A 16,634-nucleotide genomic window follows, 5' to 3' on the forward strand; every position below is an offset into this window, starting at 1 on the left:
TCAAACATAGCTTCACACCCATCCTTCCTGGTGTCTTCTCTATGCAAAAGAAAATGCCCCCTGAACGAAGCTTACCCGCCCAAGGCTGTCCTCCAAAACATGGATCACATGCAGACTTTCCTGCTCTTCGGGGCATCGGTAATCTGGAGCCCCCATGCTTCTGAGCCCAGGCATGTCCTCAGTCTGCTCTGGCAGCTGGAGGGGCAACTTTGGGCACGGACAAGCAGCCAAAGTTCCCTGCTGAGCAGGCTGCCGATAAGCCCTACCACCTCTCTTCTTTGATGCCATACTTTCCCCTTTTCCCTTTTCAAAACAATCAGCAGCTCAAACCAGGGAAGGAGAAAGAAAATACAGTGCTGAACAGCAAGAGAACCTCTTCTTTGCTGTTTTTCTGAAAGCAATTTATCCAAACAGGAAGCCCCTACCCCGGCCTGCCCCGGCAAAGAAGCACTATTTAATTCTTCAGGTTTCTGTGCATTTCAGTGGGGGGTGTTGCTATCTCAACTTTTGTGTCAGTTAGAAACCAATATCCTAACGCAGCGAGTGTGAGGCAAGATTGCCGCCAGCCCGGACTCCAACCTGCTCAAGAGGAAATGCTCTGTTATGTCATACAGACCGAGGCTTTCCTATCAAGCCCACCACACACCCGCTGAAGAGTGGCAGATGTTGTTGTGTTCGGCCCGCTGGCTGGCAAAGGGCACCCTGGAAGCAGCTTGATTGACGACAAAGACGTATCGCTAGATTTGAGCCCAGGCACATAGAAACCAAGCAGATTTTCAGGGCAGGAGATCTGAAGAAGGGAGCTTTGACTCACAAAAGCTTTGGCCCTGAAAATCTTGCTTGCCTCTAAGGTTCTACTGCAGATCAACCCAGCTGAAACCACAAAGAGGAACACTCAGGCCCTTTCCGCACGGGCTAAATACAGCAGCCCGGGGACGGCAAAAACGCTGTTCGCACACCACCTTGGCCACCCGGGAGTGGAGTGAAGGCACCGCTTTAAACCTCGCTCGTTGAGGGTAGTTTTTGCTCCTAACATTTTGCCTGCATTTGCAGGCAAAACGATAGGAGCAAAAACTACCAGACCACAACTGCACAGCCTGGAAAAACCACTGCAGCTAGTTGATTCTGGCCGTGAACACCTTTAACAGTGCAAATCAAAGCCACCTTTATCAGAGAGAGTACTTCGAGGAGGAAGAAGAAGAGTTTGAATTTATTCCCTGCCTTTTTCTCCTGTAACAACAACAACAACAACAACAACAAAAACAACAACAACAACAACTACTACTAGCGTGGCCTGGCCACGCGTTGCTGTGGCTTTATTTAGGCATGAATTGTTCCCAAAATTGTAACAAAGACCCGAAAACTAAAACTGACCATAGCCCTATTCTTGGACTGTTCCCTATAACAGCCAGGAAAAAGGCGGTTTACCAGGGCCAGGTGTGAAATTTTAGGAATGAGAACATCTAAAAACACTCTCGCTTGGCTGACTATAGTGGCTGGGAATTTTCAGAGGAATTGGCCCAGCAGTTACTGAGGTATACTATCATCAACAAAAACACTGTTAGCTTTTTATATATATAGATAATAATGATGATGATGATGATGATGATGATAATTATGATAAGCATTTATTGTCATTGTGCATGCACAATGAAAATTACAAGCATTCCCTGATGCACACTATTTCAGACCTCACCCCCTATCCTCATATTCCCCTTCCTCTGACCATCACTACACAGCCCCAACCACATCAGCCCAAAACCACGGAGTTCATCATAGCCACAGCTCTAGAACAGAAGCTGTCTCTGAGCCTAGTTGTCCTTGTTTTTATCATCCTATATCGTCCGCCAGGTGGTGACATTTCAAAAAGAGAGTATGCCGGATGCTGCGCTTTCAAAAGCACATCTGGGAGGCCGGCAAGTGCTCCTTCCCCAGGCTGTGGGAAGAGCAGCAGCCGGGCTCTAGGGAGCCCAGTGGGGGGGGGGCCCTCAGGGGCATGGCCACGCCCATGAGCGGGGGGCAACCAGAGACCTACAGGTCCATTTTCTCTCGGAACGCCTCTGGTGCAAATCCGGCAGATCTCCAGGCCTTCGTCTGCAAGGTGGCCTGAGAAAAACCCTATGAAGAAGAATGCTGCCGCCCAATTGCCCTGGATGCCTTTTTGATGCTGCGCAGTTGCCAACCTCCAAGCGGTTGCTGGAAATCTTCCTGGAATTACAGCTGGTCTCCAGATGACACAGATTGGGGGGGGGGGTGGGGGGGGGGGGGGGTGGGGGGGGGGGGGGGTGGGGGGGGGGGGGGGTGGGGGGGGGGGGGGGTGGGGGGGGGGGGGGGTGGGGGGGGGGGGGGGTGGGGGGGGGGGGGGGTGGGGGGGGGGGGGGGTGGGGGGGGGGGGGGGTGGGGGGGGGGGGGGGTGGGGGGGGGGGGGGGTGGGGGGGGGGGGGGGTGGGGGGGGGGGGGGGTGGGGGGGGGGGGGGGTGGGGGGGGGGGGGGGTGGGGGGGGGGGGGGGTGGGGGGGGGGGGGGGTGGGGGGGGGGGGGGGTGGGGGGGGGGGGGGGTGGGGGGGGGGGGGGGTGGGGGGGGGGGGGGGTGGGGGGGGGGGGGGGTGGGGGGGGGGGGGGGTGGGGGGGGGGGGGGGTGGGGGGGGGGGGGGGTGGGGGGGGGGGGGGGTGGGGGGGGGGGGGGGTGGGGGGGGGGGGGGGTGGGGGGGGGGGGGGGTGGGGGGGGGGGGGGGTGGGGGGGGGGGGGGGTGGGGGGGGGGGGGGGTGGGGGGGGGGGGGGGTGGGGGGGGGGGGGGGTGGGGGGGGGGGGGGGTGGGGGGGGGGGGGGGTGGGGGGGGGGGGGGGTGGGGGGGGGGGGGGGTGGGGGGGGGGGGGGGTGGGGGGGGGGGGGGGTGGGGGGGGGGGGGGGTGGGGGGGGGGGGGGGTGGGGGGGGGGGGGGGTGGGGGGGGGGGGGGGTGGGGGGGGGGGGGGGTGGGGGGGGGGGGGGGTGGGGGGGGGGGGGGGTGGGGGGGGGGGGGGGTGGGGGGGGGGGGGGGTGGGGGGGGGGGGGGGTGGGGGGGGGGGGGGGTGGGGGGGGGGGGGGGTGGGGGGGGGGGGGGGTGGGGGGGGGGGGGGGTGGGGGGGGGGGGGGGTGGGGGGGGGGGGGGGTGGGGGGGGGGGGGGGTGGGGGGGGGGGGGGGTGGGGGGGGGGGGGGGTGGGGGGGGGGGGGGGTGGGGGGGGGGGGGGGTGGGGGGGGGGGGGGGTGGGGGGGGGGGGGGGTGGGGGGGGGGGGGGGTGGGGGGGGGGGGGGGTGGGGGGGGGGGGGGGTGGGGGGGGGGGGGGGTGGGGGGGGGGGGGGGTGGGGGGGGGGGGGGGTGGGGGGGGGGGGGGGTGGGGGGGGGGGGGGGTGGGGGGGGGGGGGGGTGGGGGGGGGGGGGGGTGGGGGGGGGGGGGGGTGGGGGGGGGGGGGGGTGGGGGGGGGGGGGGGTGGGGGGGGGGGGGGGTGGGGGGGGGGGGGGGTGGGGGGGGGGGGGGGTGGGGGGGGGGGGGGGTGGGGGGGGGGGGGGGTGGGGGGGGGGGGGGGTGGGGGGGGGGGGGGGTGGGGGGGGGGGGGGGTGGGGGGGGGGGGGGGTGGGGGGGGGGGGGGGTGGGGGGGGGGGGGGGTGGGGGGGGGGGGGGGTGGGGGGGGGGGGGGGTGGGGGGGGGGGGGGGTGGGGGGGGGGGGGGGTGGGGGGGGGGGGGGGTGGGGGGGGGGGGGGGTGGGGGGGGGGGGGGGTGGGGGGGGGGGGGGGTGGGGGGGGGGGGGGGTGGGGGGGGGGGGGGGTGGGGGGGGGGGGGGGTGGGGGGGGGGGGGGGTGGGGGGGGGGGGGGGTGGGGGGGGGGGGGGGTGGGGGGGGGGGGGGGTGGGGGGGGGGGGGGGTGGGGGGGGGGGGGGGTGGGGGGGGGGGGGGGTGGGGGGGGGGGGGGGTGGGGGGGGGGGGGGGTGGGGGGGGGGGGGGGTGGGGGGGGGGGGGGGTGGGGGGGGGGGGGGGTGGGGGGGGGGGGGGGTGGGGGGGGGGGGGGGTGGGGGGGGGGGGGGGTGGGGGGGGGGGGGGGTGGGGGGGGGGGGGGGTGGGGGGGGGGGGGGGTGGGGGGGGGGGGGGGTGGGGGGGGGGGGGGGTGGGGGGGGGGGGGGGTGGGGGGGGGGGGGGGTGGGGGGGGGGGGGGGTGGGGGGGGGGGGGGGTGGGGGGGGGGGGGGGTGGGGGGGGGGGGGGGTGGGGGGGGGGGGGGGTGGGGGGGGGGGGGGGTGGGGGGGGGGGGGGGTGGGGGGGGGGGGGGGTGGGGGGGGGGGGGGGTGGGGGGGGGGGGGGGTGGGGGGGGGGGGGGGTGGGGGGGGGGGGGGGTGGGGGGGGGGGGGGGTGGGGGGGGGGGGGGGTGGGGGGGGGGGGGGGTGGGGGGGGGGGGGGGTGGGGGGGGGGGGGGGTGGGGGGGGGGGGGGGTGGGGGGGGGGGGGGGTGGGGGGGGGGGGGGGTGGGGGGGGGGGGGGGTGGGGGGGGGGGGGGGTGGGGGGGGGGGGGGGTGGGGGGGGGGGGGGGTGGGGGGGGGGGGGGGTGGGGGGGGGGGGGGGTGGGGGGGGGGGGGGGTGGGGGGGGGGGGGGGTGGGGGGGGGGGGGGGTGGGGGGGGGGGGGGGTGGGGGGGGGGGGGGGTGGGGGGGGGGGGGGGTGGGGGGGGGGGGGGGTGGGGGGGGGGGGGGGTGGGGGGGGGGGGGGGTGGGGGGGGGGGGGGGTGGGGGGGGGGGGGGGTGGGGGGGGGGGGGGGTGGGGGGGGGGGGGGGTGGGGGGGGGGGGGGGTGGGGGGGGGGGGGGGTGGGGGGGGGGGGGGGTGGGGGGGGGGGGGGGTGGGGGGGGGGGGGGGTGGGGGGGGGGGGGGGTGGGGGGGGGGGGGGGTGGGGGGGGGGGGGGGTGGGGGGGGGGGGGGGTGGGGGGGGGGGGGGGTGGGGGGGGGGGGGGGTGGGGGGGGGGGGGGGTGGGGGGGGGGGGGGGTGGGGGGGGGGGGGGGTGGGGGGGGGGGGGGGTGGGGGGGGGGGGGGGTGGGGGGGGGGGGGGGTGGGGGGGGGGGGGGGTGGGGGGGGGGGGGGGTGGGGGGGGGGGGGGGTGGGGGGGGGGGGGGGTGGGGGGGGGGGGGGGTGGGGGGGGGGGGGGGTGGGGGGGGGGGGGGGTGGGGGGGGGGGGGGGTGGGGGGGGGGGGGGGTGGGGGGGGGGGGGGGTGGGGGGGGGGGGGGGTGGGGGGGGGGGGGGGTGGGGGGGGGGGGGGGTGGGGGGGGGGGGGGGTGGGGGGGGGGGGGGGTGGGGGGGGGGGGGGGTGGGGGGGGGGGGGGGTGGGGGGGGGGGGGGGTGGGGGGGGGGGGGGGTGGGGGGGGGGGGGGGTGGGGGGGGGGGGGGGTGGGGGGGGGGGGGGGTGGGGGGGGGGGGGGGTGGGGGGGGGGGGGGGTGGGGGGGGGGGGGGGTGGGGGGGGGGGGGGGTGGGGGGGGGGGGGGGTGGGGGGGGGGGGGGGTGGGGGGGGGGGGGGGTGGGGGGGGGGGGGGGTGGGGGGGGGGGGGGGTGGGGGGGGGGGGGGGTGGGGGGGGGGGGGGGTGGGGGGGGGGGGGGGTGGGGGGGGGGGGGGGTGGGGGGGGGGGGGGGTGGGGGGGGGGGGGGGTGGGGGGGGGGGGGGGTGGGGGGGGGGGGGGGTGGGGGGGGGGGGGGGTGGGGGGGGGGGGGGGTGGGGGGGGGGGGGGGTGGGGGGGGGGGGGGGTGGGGGGGGGGGGGGGTGGGGGGGGGGGGGGGTGGGGGGGGGGGGGGGTGGGGGGGGGGGGGGGTGGGGGGGGGGGGGGGTGGGGGGGGGGGGGGGTGGGGGGGGGGGGGGGTGGGGGGGGGGGGGGGTGGGGGGGGGGGGGGGTGGGGGGGGGGGGGGGTGGGGGGGGGGGGGGGTGGGGGGGGGGGGGGGTGGGGGGGGGGGGGGGTGGGGGGGGGGGGGGGTGGGGGGGGGGGGGGGTGGGGGGGGGGGGGGGTGGGGGGGGGGGGGGGTGGGGGGGGGGGGGGGTGGGGGGGGGGGGGGGTGGGGGGGGGGGGGGGTGGGGGGGGGGGGGGGTGGGGGGGGGGGGGGGTGGGGGGGGGGGGGGGTGGGGGGGGGGGGGGGTGGGGGGGGGGGGGGGTGGGGGGGGGGGGGGGTGGGGGGGGGGGGGGGTGGGGGGGGGGGGGGGTGGGGGGGGGGGGGGGTGGGGGGGGGGGGGGGTGGGGGGGGGGGGGGGTGGGGGGGGGGGGGGGTGGGGGGGGGGGGGGGTGGGGGGGGGGGGGGGTGGGGGGGGGGGGGGGTGGGGGGGGGGGGGGGTGGGGGGGGGGGGGGGTGGGGGGGGGGGGGGGTGGGGGGGGGGGGGGGTGGGGGGGGGGGGGGGTGGGGGGGGGGGGGGGTGGGGGGGGGGGGGGGTGGGGGGGGGGGGGGGTGGGGGGGGGGGGGGGTGGGGGGGGGGGGGGGTGGGGGGGGGGGGGGGTGGGGGGGGGGGGGGGTGGGGGGGGGGGGGGGTGGGGGGGGGGGGGGGTGGGGGGGGGGGGGGGTGGGGGGGGGGGGGGGTGGGGGGGGGGGGGGGTGGGGGGGGGGGGGGGTGGGGGGGGGGGGGGGTGGGGGGGGGGGGGGGTGGGGGGGGGGGGGGGTGGGGGGGGGGGGGGGTGGGGGGGGGGGGGGGTGGGGGGGGGGGGGGGTGGGGGGGGGGGGGGGTGGGGGGGGGGGGGGGTGGGGGGGGGGGGGGGTGGGGGGGGGGGGGGGTGGGGGGGGGGGGGGGTGGGGGGGGGGGGGGGTGGGGGGGGGGGGGGGTGGGGGGGGGGGGGGGTGGGGGGGGGGGGGGGTGGGGGGGGGGGGGGGTGGGGGGGGGGGGGGGTGGGGGGGGGGGGGGGTGGGGGGGGGGGGGGGTGGGGGGGGGGGGGGGTGGGGGGGGGGGGGGGTGGGGGGGGGGGGGGGTGGGGGGGGGGGGGGGTGGGGGGGGGGGGGGGTGGGGGGGGGGGGGGGTGGGGGGGGGGGGGGGTGGGGGGGGGGGGGGGTGGGGGGGGGGGGGGGTGGGGGGGGGGGGGGGTGGGGGGGGGGGGGGGTGGGGGGGGGGGGGGGTGGGGGGGGGGGGGGGTGGGGGGGGGGGGGGGTGGGGGGGGGGGGGGGTGGGGGGGGGGGGGGGTGGGGGGGGGGGGGGGTGGGGGGGGGGGGGGGTGGGGGGGGGGGGGGGTGGGGGGGGGGGGGGGTGGGGGGGGGGGGGGGTGGGGGGGGGGGGGGGTGGGGGGGGGGGGGGGTGGGGGGGGGGGGGGGTGGGGGGGGGGGGGGGTGGGGGGGGGGGGGGGTGGGGGGGGGGGGGGGTGGGGGGGGGGGGGGGTGGGGGGGGGGGGGGGTGGGGGGGGGGGGGGGTGGGGGGGGGGGGGGGTGGGGGGGGGGGGGGGTGGGGGGGGGGGGGGGTGGGGGGGGGGGGGGGTGGGGGGGGGGGGGGGTGGGGGGGGGGGGGGGTGGGGGGGGGGGGGGGTGGGGGGGGGGGGGGGTGGGGGGGGGGGGGGGTGGGGGGGGGGGGGGGTGGGGGGGGGGGGGGGTGGGGGGGGGGGGGGGTGGGGGGGGGGGGGGGTGGGGGGGGGGGGGGGTGGGGGGGGGGGGGGGTGGGGGGGGGGGGGGGTGGGGGGGGGGGGGGGTGGGGGGGGGGGGGGGTGGGGGGGGGGGGGGGTGGGGGGGGGGGGGGGTGGGGGGGGGGGGGGGTGGGGGGGGGGGGGGGTGGGGGGGGGGGGGGGTGGGGGGGGGGGGGGGTGGGGGGGGGGGGGGGTGGGGGGGGGGGGGGGTGGGGGGGGGGGGGGGTGGGGGGGGGGGGGGGTGGGGGGGGGGGGGGGTGGGGGGGGGGGGGGGTGGGGGGGGGGGGGGGTGGGGGGGGGGGGGGGTGGGGGGGGGGGGGGGTGGGGGGGGGGGGGGGTGGGGGGGGGGGGGGGTGGGGGGGGGGGGGGGTGGGGGGGGGGGGGGGTGGGGGGGGGGGGGGGTGGGGGGGGGGGGGGGTGGGGGGGGGGGGGGGTGGGGGGGGGGGGGGGTGGGGGGGGGGGGGGGTGGGGGGGGGGGGGGGTGGGGGGGGGGGGGGGTGGGGGGGGGGGGGGGTGGGGGGGGGGGGGGGTGGGGGGGGGGGGGGGTGGGGGGGGGGGGGGGTGGGGGGGGGGGGGGGTGGGGGGGGGGGGGGGTGGGGGGGGGGGGGGGTGGGGGGGGGGGGGGGTGGGGGGGGGGGGGGGTGGGGGGGGGGGGGGGTGGGGGGGGGGGGGGGTGGGGGGGGGGGGGGGTGGGGGGGGGGGGGGGTGGGGGGGGGGGGGGGTGGGGGGGGGGGGGGGTGGGGGGGGGGGGGGGTGGGGGGGGGGGGGGGTGGGGGGGGGGGGGGGTGGGGGGGGGGGGGGGTGGGGGGGGGGGGGGGTGGGGGGGGGGGGGGGTGGGGGGGGGGGGGGGTGGGGGGGGGGGGGGGTGGGGGGGGGGGGGGGTGGGGGGGGGGGGGGGTGGGGGGGGGGGGGGGTGGGGGGGGGGGGGGGTGGGGGGGGGGGGGGGTGGGGGGGGGGGGGGGTGGGGGGGGGGGGGGGTGGGGGGGGGGGGGGGTGGGGGGGGGGGGGGGTGGGGGGGGGGGGGGGTGGGGGGGGGGGGGGGTGGGGGGGGGGGGGGGTGGGGGGGGGGGGGGGTGGGGGGGGGGGGGGGTGGGGGGGGGGGGGGGTGGGGGGGGGGGGGGGTGGGGGGGGGGGGGGGTGGGGGGGGGGGGGGGTGGGGGGGGGGGGGGGTGGGGGGGGGGGGGGGTGGGGGGGGGGGGGGGTGGGGGGGGGGGGGGGTGGGGGGGGGGGGGGGTGGGGGGGGGGGGGGGTGGGGGGGGGGGGGGGTGGGGGGGGGGGGGGGTGGGGGGGGGGGGGGGTGGGGGGGGGGGGGGGTGGGGGGGGGGGGGGGTGGGGGGGGGGGGGGGTGGGGGGGGGGGGGGGTGGGGGGGGGGGGGGGTGGGGGGGGGGGGGGGTGGGGGGGGGGGGGGGTGGGGGGGGGGGGGGGTGGGGGGGGGGGGGGGTGGGGGGGGGGGGGGGTGGGGGGGGGGGGGGGTGGGGGGGGGGGGGGGTGGGGGGGGGGGGGGGTGGGGGGGGGGGGGGGTGGGGGGGGGGGGGGGTGGGGGGGGGGGGGGGTGGGGGGGGGGGGGGGTGGGGGGGGGGGGGGGTGGGGGGGGGGGGGGGTGGGGGGGGGGGGGGGTGGGGGGGGGGGGGGGTGGGGGGGGGGGGGGGTGGGGGGGGGGGGGGGTGGGGGGGGGGGGGGGTGGGGGGGGGGGGGGGTGGGGGGGGGGGGGGGTGGGGGGGGGGGGGGGTGGGGGGGGGGGGGGGTGGGGGGGGGGGGGGGTGGGGGGGGGGGGGGGTGGGGGGGGGGGGGGGTGGGGGGGGGGGGGGGTGGGGGGGGGGGGGGGTGGGGGGGGGGGGGGGTGGGGGGGGGGGGGGGTGGGGGGGGGGGGGGGTGGGGGGGGGGGGGGGTGGGGGGGGGGGGGGGTGGGGGGGGGGGGGGGTGGGGGGGGGGGGGGGTGGGGGGGGGGGGGGGTGGGGGGGGGGGGGGGTGGGGGGGGGGGGGGGTGGGGGGGGGGGGGGGTGGGGGGGGGGGGGGGTGGGGGGGGGGGGGGGTGGGGGGGGGGGGGGGTGGGGGGGGGGGGGGGTGGGGGGGGGGGGGGGTGGGGGGGGGGGGGGGTGGGGGGGGGGGGGGGTGGGGGGGGGGGGGGGTGGGGGGGGGGGGGGGTGGGGGGGGGGGGGGGTGGGGGGGGGGGGGGGTGGGGGGGGGGGGGGGTGGGGGGGGGGGGGGGTGGGGGGGGGGGGGGGTGGGGGGGGGGGGGGGTGGGGGGGGGGGGGGGTGGGGGGGGGGGGGGGTGGGGGGGGGGGGGGGTGGGGGGGGGGGGGGGTGGGGGGGGGGGGGGGTGGGGGGGGGGGGGGGTGGGGGGGGGGGGGGGTGGGGGGGGGGGGGGGTGGGGGGGGGGGGGGGTGGGGGGGGGGGGGGGTGGGGGGGGGGGGGGGTGGGGGGGGGGGGGGGTGGGGGGGGGGGGGGGTGGGGGGGGGGGGGGGTGGGGGGGGGGGGGGGTGGGGGGGGGGGGGGGTGGGGGGGGGGGGGGGTGGGGGGGGGGGGGGGTGGGGGGGGGGGGGGGTGGGGGGGGGGGGGGGTGGGGGGGGGGGGGGGTGGGGGGGGGGGGGGGTGGGGGGGGGGGGGGGTGGGGGGGGGGGGGGGTGGGGGGGGGGGGGGGTGGGGGGGGGGGGGGGTGGGGGGGGGGGGGGGTGGGGGGGGGGGGGGGTGGGGGGGGGGGGGGGTGGGGGGGGGGGGGGGTGGGGGGGGGGGGGGGTGGGGGGGGGGGGGGGTGGGGGGGGGGGGGGGTGGGGGGGGGGGGGGGTGGGGGGGGGGGGGGGTGGGGGGGGGGGGGGGTGGGGGGGGGGGGGGGTGGGGGGGGGGGGGGGTGGGGGGGGGGGGGGGTGGGGGGGGGGGGGGGTGGGGGGGGGGGGGGGTGGGGGGGGGGGGGGGTGGGGGGGGGGGGGGGTGGGGGGGGGGGGGGGTGGGGGGGGGGGGGGGTGGGGGGGGGGGGGGGTGGGGGGGGGGGGGGGTGGGGGGGGGGGGGGGTGGGGGGGGGGGGGGGTGGGGGGGGGGGGGGGTGGGGGGGGGGGGGGGTGGGGGGGGGGGGGGGTGGGGGGGGGGGGGGGTGGGGGGGGGGGGGGGTGGGGGGGGGGGGGGGTGGGGGGGGGGGGGGGTGGGGGGGGGGGGGGGTGGGGGGGGGGGGGGGTGGGGGGGGGGGGGGGTGGGGGGGGGGGGGGGTGGGGGGGGGGGGGGGTGGGGGGGGGGGGGGGTGGGGGGGGGGGGGGGTGGGGGGGGGGGGGGGTGGGGGGGGGGGGGGGTGGGGGGGGGGGGGGGTGGGGGGGGGGGGGGGTGGGGGGGGGGGGGGGTGGGGGGGGGGGGGGGTGGGGGGGGGGGGGGGTGGGGGGGGGGGGGGGTGGGGGGGGGGGGGGGTGGGGGGGGGGGGGGGTGGGGGGGGGGGGGGGTGGGGGGGGGGGGGGGTGGGGGGGGGGGGGGGTGGGGGGGGGGGGGGGTGGGGGGGGGGGGGGGTGGGGGGGGGGGGGGGTGGGGGGGGGGGGGGGTGGGGGGGGGGGGGGGTGGGGGGGGGGGGGGGTGGGGGGGGGGGGGGGTGGGGGGGGGGGGGGGTGGGGGGGGGGGGGGGTGGGGGGGGGGGGGGGTGGGGGGGGGGGGGGGTGGGGGGGGGGGGGGGTGGGGGGGGGGGGGGGTGGGGGGGGGGGGGGGTGGGGGGGGGGGGGGGTGGGGGGGGGGGGGGGTGGGGGGGGGGGGGGGTGGGGGGGGGGGGGGGTGGGGGGGGGGGGGGGTGGGGGGGGGGGGGGGTGGGGGGGGGGGGGGGTGGGGGGGGGGGGGGGTGGGGGGGGGGGGGGGTGGGGGGGGGGGGGGGTGGGGGGGGGGGGGGGTGGGGGGGGGGGGGGGTGGGGGGGGGGGGGGGTGGGGGGGGGGGGGGGTGGGGGGGGGGGGGGGTGGGGGGGGGGGGGGGTGGGGGGGGGGGGGGGTGGGGGGGGGGGGGGGTGGGGGGGGGGGGGGGTGGGGGGGGGGGGGGGTGGGGGGGGGGGGGGGTGGGGGGGGGGGGGGGTGGGGGGGGGGGGGGGTGGGGGGGGGGGGGGGTGGGGGGGGGGGGGGGTGGGGGGGGGGGGGGGTGGGGGGGGGGGGGGGTGGGGGGGGGGGGGGGTGGGGGGGGGGGGGGGTGGGGGGGGGGGGGGGTGGGGGGGGGGGGGGGTGGGGGGGGGGGGGGGTGGGGGGGGGGGGGGGTGGGGGGGGGGGGGGGTGGGGGGGGGGGGGGGTGGGGGGGGGGGGGGGTGGGGGGGGGGGGGGGTGGGGGGGGGGGGGGGTGGGGGGGGGGGGGGGTGGGGGGGGGGGGGGGTGGGGGGGGGGGGGGGTGGGGGGGGGGGGGGGTGGGGGGGGGGGGGGGTGGGGGGGGGGGGGGGTGGGGGGGGGGGGGGGTGGGGGGGGGGGGGGGTGGGGGGGGGGGGGGGTGGGGGGGGGGGGGGGTGGGGGGGGGGGGGGGTGGGGGGGGGGGGGGGTGGGGGGGGGGGGGGGTGGGGGGGGGGGGGGGTGGGGGGGGGGGGGGGTGGGGGGGGGGGGGGGTGGGGGGGGGGGGGGGTGGGGGGGGGGGGGGGTGGGGGGGGGGGGGGGTGGGGGGGGGGGGGGGTGGGGGGGGGGGGGGGTGGGGGGGGGGGGGGGTGGGGGGGGGGGGGGGTGGGGGGGGGGGGGGGTGGGGGGGGGGGGGGGTGGGGGGGGGGGGGGGTGGGGGGGGGGGGGGGTGGGGGGGGGGGGGGGTGGGGGGGGGGGGGGGTGGGGGGGGGGGGGGGTGGGGGGGGGGGGGGGTGGGGGGGGGGGGGGGTGGGGGGGGGGGGGGGTGGGGGGGGGGGGGGGTGGGGGGGGGGGGGGGTGGGGGGGGGGGGGGGTGGGGGGGGGGGGGGGTGGGGGGGGGGGGGGGTGGGGGGGGGGGGGGGTGGGGGGGGGGGGGGGTGGGGGGGGGGGGGGGTGGGGGGGGGGGGGGGTGGGGGGGGGGGGGGGTGGGGGGGGGGGGGGGTGGGGGGGGGGGGGGGTGGGGGGGGGGGGGGGTGGGGGGGGGGGGGGGTGGGGGGGGGGGGGGGTGGGGGGGGGGGGGGGTGGGGGGGGGGGGGGGTGGGGGGGGGGGGGGGTGGGGGGGGGGGGGGGTGGGGGGGGGGGGGGGTGGGGGGGGGGGGGGGTGGGGGGGGGGGGGGGTGGGGGGGGGGGGGGGTGGGGGGGGGGGGGGGTGGGGGGGGGGGGGGGTGGGGGGGGGGGGGGGTGGGGGGGGGGGGGGGTGGGGGGGGGGGGGGGTGGGGGGGGGGGGGGGTGGGGGGGGGGGGGGGTGGGGGGGGGGGGGGGTGGGGGGGGGGGGGGGTGGGGGGGGGGGGGGGTGGGGGGGGGGGGGGGTGGGGGGGGGGGGGGGTGGGGGGGGGGGGGGGTGGGGGGGGGGGGGGGTGGGGGGGGGGGGGGGTGGGGGGGGGGGGGGGTGGGGGGGGGGGGGGGTGGGGGGGGGGGGGGGTGGGGGGGGGGGGGGGTGGGGGGGGGGGGGGGTGGGGGGGGGGGGGGGTGGGGGGGGGGGGGGGTGGGGGGGGGGGGGGGTGGGGGGGGGGGGGGGTGGGGGGGGGGGGGGGTGGGGGGGGGGGGGGGTGGGGGGGGGGGGGGGTGGGGGGGGGGGGGGGTGGGGGGGGGGGGGGGTGGGGGGGGGGGGGGGTGGGGGGGGGGGGGGGTGGGGGGGGGGGGGGGTGGGGGGGGGGGGGGGTGGGGGGGGGGGGGGGTGGGGGGGGGGGGGGGTGGGGGGGGGGGGGGGTGGGGGGGGGGGGGGGTGGGGGGGGGGGGGGGTGGGGGGGGGGGGGGGTGGGGGGGGGGGGGGGTGGGGGGGGGGGGGGGTGGGGGGGGGGGGGGGTGGGGGGGGGGGGGGGTGGGGGGGGGGGGGGGTGGGGGGGGGGGGGGGTGGGGGGGGGGGGGGGTGGGGGGGGGGGGGGGTGGGGGGGGGGGGGGGTGGGGGGGGGGGGGGGTGGGGGGGGGGGGGGGTGGGGGGGGGGGGGGGTGGGGGGGGGGGGGGGTGGGGGGGGGGGGGGGTGGGGGGGGGGGGGGGTGGGGGGGGGGGGGGGTGGGGGGGGGGGGGGGTGGGGGGGGGGGGGGGTGGGGGGGGGGGGGGGTGGGGGGGGGGGGGGGTGGGGGGGGGGGGGGGTGGGGGGGGGGGGGGGTGGGGGGGGGGGGGGGTGGGGGGGGGGGGGGGTGGGGGGGGGGGGGGGTGGGGGGGGGGGGGGGTGGGGGGGGGGGGGGGTGGGGGGGGGGGGGGGTGGGGGGGGGGGGGGGTGGGGGGGGGGGGGGGTGGGGGGGGGGGGGGGTGGGGGGGGGGGGGGGTGGGGGGGGGGGGGGGTGGGGGGGGGGGGGGGTGGGGGGGGGGGGGGGTGGGGGGGGGGGGGGGTGGGGGGGGGGGGGGGTGGGGGGGGGGGGGGGTGGGGGGGGGGGGGGGTGGGGGGGGGGGGGGGTGGGGGGGGGGGGGGGTGGGGGGGGGGGGGGGTGGGGGGGGGGGGGGGTGGGGGGGGGGGGGGGTGGGGGGGGGGGGGGGTGGGGGGGGGGGGGGGTGGGGGGGGGGGGGGGTGGGGGGGGGGGGGGGTGGGGGGGGGGGGGGGTGGGGGGGGGGGGGGGTGGGGGGGGGGGGGGGTGGGGGGGGGGGGGGGTGGGGGGGGGGGGGGGTGGGGGGGGGGGGGGGTGGGGGGGGGGGGGGGTGGGGGGGGGGGGGGGTGGGGGGGGGGGGGGGTGGGGGGGGGGGGGGGTGGGGGGGGGGGGGGGTGGGGGGGGGGGGGGGTGGGGGGGGGGGGGGGTGGGGGGGGGGGGGGGTGGGGGGGGGGGGGGGTGGGGGGGGGGGGGGGTGGGGGGGGGGGGGGGTGGGGGGGGGGGGGGGTGGGGGGGGGGGGGGGTGGGGGGGGGGGGGGGTGGGGGGGGGGGGGGGTGGGGGGGGGGGGGGGTGGGGGGGGGGGGGGGTGGGGGGGGGGGGGGGTGGGGGGGGGGGGGGGTGGGGGGGGGGGGGGGTGGGGGGGGGGGGGGGTGGGGGGGGGGGGGGGTGGGGGGGGGGGGGGGTGGGGGGGGGGGGGGGTGGGGGGGGGGGGGGGTGGGGGGGGGGGGGGGTGGGGGGGGGGGGGGGTGGGGGGGGGGGGGGGTGGGGGGGGGGGGGGGTGGGGGGGGGGGGGGGTGGGGGGGGGGGGGGGTGGGGGGGGGGGGGGGTGGGGGGGGGGGGGGGTGGGGGGGGGGGGGGGTGGGGGGGGGGGGGGGTGGGGGGGGGGGGGGGTGGGGGGGGGGGGGGGTGGGGGGGGGGGGGGGTGGGGGGGGGGGGGGGTGGGGGGGGGGGGGGGTGGGGGGGGGGGGGGGTGGGGGGGGGGGGGGGTGGGGGGGGGGGGGGGTGGGGGGGGGGGGGGGTGGGGGGGGGGGGGGGTGGGGGGGGGGGGGGGTGGGGGGGGGGGGGGGTGGGGGGGGGGGGGGGTGGGGGGGGGGGGGGGTGGGGGGGGGGGGGGGTGGGGGGGGGGGGGGGTGGGGGGGGGGGGGGGTGGGGGGGGGGGGGGGTGGGGGGGGGGGGGGGTGGGGGGGGGGGGGGGTGGGGGGGGGGGGGGGTGGGGGGGGGGGGGGGTGGGGGGGGGGGGGGGTGGGGGGGGGGGGGGGTGGGGGGGGGGGGGGGTGGGGGGGGGGGGGGGTGGGGGGGGGGGGGGGTGGGGGGGGGGGGGGGTGGGGGGGGGGGGGGGTGGGGGGGGGGGGGGGTGGGGGGGGGGGGGGGTGGGGGGGGGGGGGGGTGGGGGGGGGGGGGGGTGGGGGGGGGGGGGGGTGGGGGGGGGGGGGGGTGGGGGGGGGGGGGGGTGGGGGGGGGGGGGGGTGGGGGGGGGGGGGGGTGGGGGGGGGGGGGGGTGGGGGGGGGGGGGGGTGGGGGGGGGGGGGGGTGGGGGGGGGGGGGGGTGGGGGGGGGGGGGGGTGGGGGGGGGGGGGGGTGGGGGGGGGGGGGGGTGGGGGGGGGGGGGGGTGGGGGGGGGGGGGGGTGGGGGGGGGGGGGGGTGGGGGGGGGGGGGGGTGGGGGGGGGGGGGGGTGGGGGGGGGGGGGGGTGGGGGGGGGGGGGGGTGGGGGGGGGGGGGGGTGGGGGGGGGGGGGGGTGGGGGGGGGGGGGGGTGGGGGGGGGGGGGGGTGGGGGGGGGGGGGGGTGGGGGGGGGGGGGGGTGGGGGGGGGGGGGGGTGGGGGGGGGGGGGGGTGGGGGGGGGGGGGGGTGGGGGGGGGGGGGGGTGGGGGGGGGGGGGGGTGGGGGGGGGGGGGGGTGGGGGGGGGGGGGGGTGGGGGGGGGGGGGGGTGGGGGGGGGGGGGGGTGGGGGGGGGGGGGGGTGGGGGGGGGGGGGGGTGGGGGGGGGGGGGGGTGGGGGGGGGGGGGGGTGGGGGGGGGGGGGGGTGGGGGGGGGGGGGGGTGGGGGGGGGGGGGGGTGGGGGGGGGGGGGGGTGGGGGGGGGGGGGGGTGGGGGGGGGGGGGGGTGGGGGGGGGGGGGGGTGGGGGGGGGGGGGGGTGGGGGGGGGGGGGGGTGGGGGGGGGGGGGGGTGGGGGGGGGGGGGGGTGGGGGGGGGGGGGGGTGGGGGGGGGGGGGGGTGGGGGGGGGGGGGGGTGGGGGGGGGGGGGGGTGGGGGGGGGGGGGGGTGGGGGGGGGGGGGGGTGGGGGGGGGGGGGGGTGGGGGGGGGGGGGGGTGGGGGGGGGGGGGGGTGGGGGGGGGGGGGGGTGGGGGGGGGGGGGGGTGGGGGGGGGGGGGGGTGGGGGGGGGGGGGGGTGGGGGGGGGGGGGGGTGGGGGGGGGGGGGGGTGGGGGGGGGGGGGGGTGGGGGGGGGGGGGGGTGGGGGGGGGGGGGGGTGGGGGGGGGGGGGGGTGGGGGGGGGGGGGGGTGGGGGGGGGGGGGGGTGGGGGGGGGGGGGGGTGGGGGGGGGGGGGGGTGGGGGGGGGGGGGGGTGGGGGGGGGGGGGGGTGGGGGGGGGGGGGGGTGGGGGGGGGGGGGGGTGGGGGGGGGGGGGGGTGGGGGGGGGGGGGGGTGGGGGGGGGGGGGGGTGGGGGGGGGGG

The 16,634-nt window shown here is 87.7% G+C and overlaps 1 protein-coding gene across 1 annotated transcript in view; it reads right to left on the minus strand.

Moving 5' to 3' along the window:
* The window catches only part of ZMIZ1 (zinc finger MIZ-type containing 1), a 218,241-nt gene extending 218,085 nt beyond the window's left edge, over positions 1-156 (minus strand). Inside the window, exon 1 of the mRNA XM_048505840.1 lies at positions 76-156. Coding sequence (XP_048361797.1) covers positions 76-156 — 81 coding nt within the window. The remainder of the gene's footprint in view (positions 1-75) is intronic.
* Between the last annotated feature and the right edge of the window lie 16,478 nt (positions 157-16,634).

Source organism: Sphaerodactylus townsendi, linkage group LG08, assembly GCF_021028975.2.
Source record: "Sphaerodactylus townsendi isolate TG3544 linkage group LG08, MPM_Stown_v2.3, whole genome shotgun sequence".
Taxonomy (NCBI): Eukaryota; Metazoa; Chordata; class Lepidosauria; order Squamata; family Sphaerodactylidae; genus Sphaerodactylus; species Sphaerodactylus townsendi.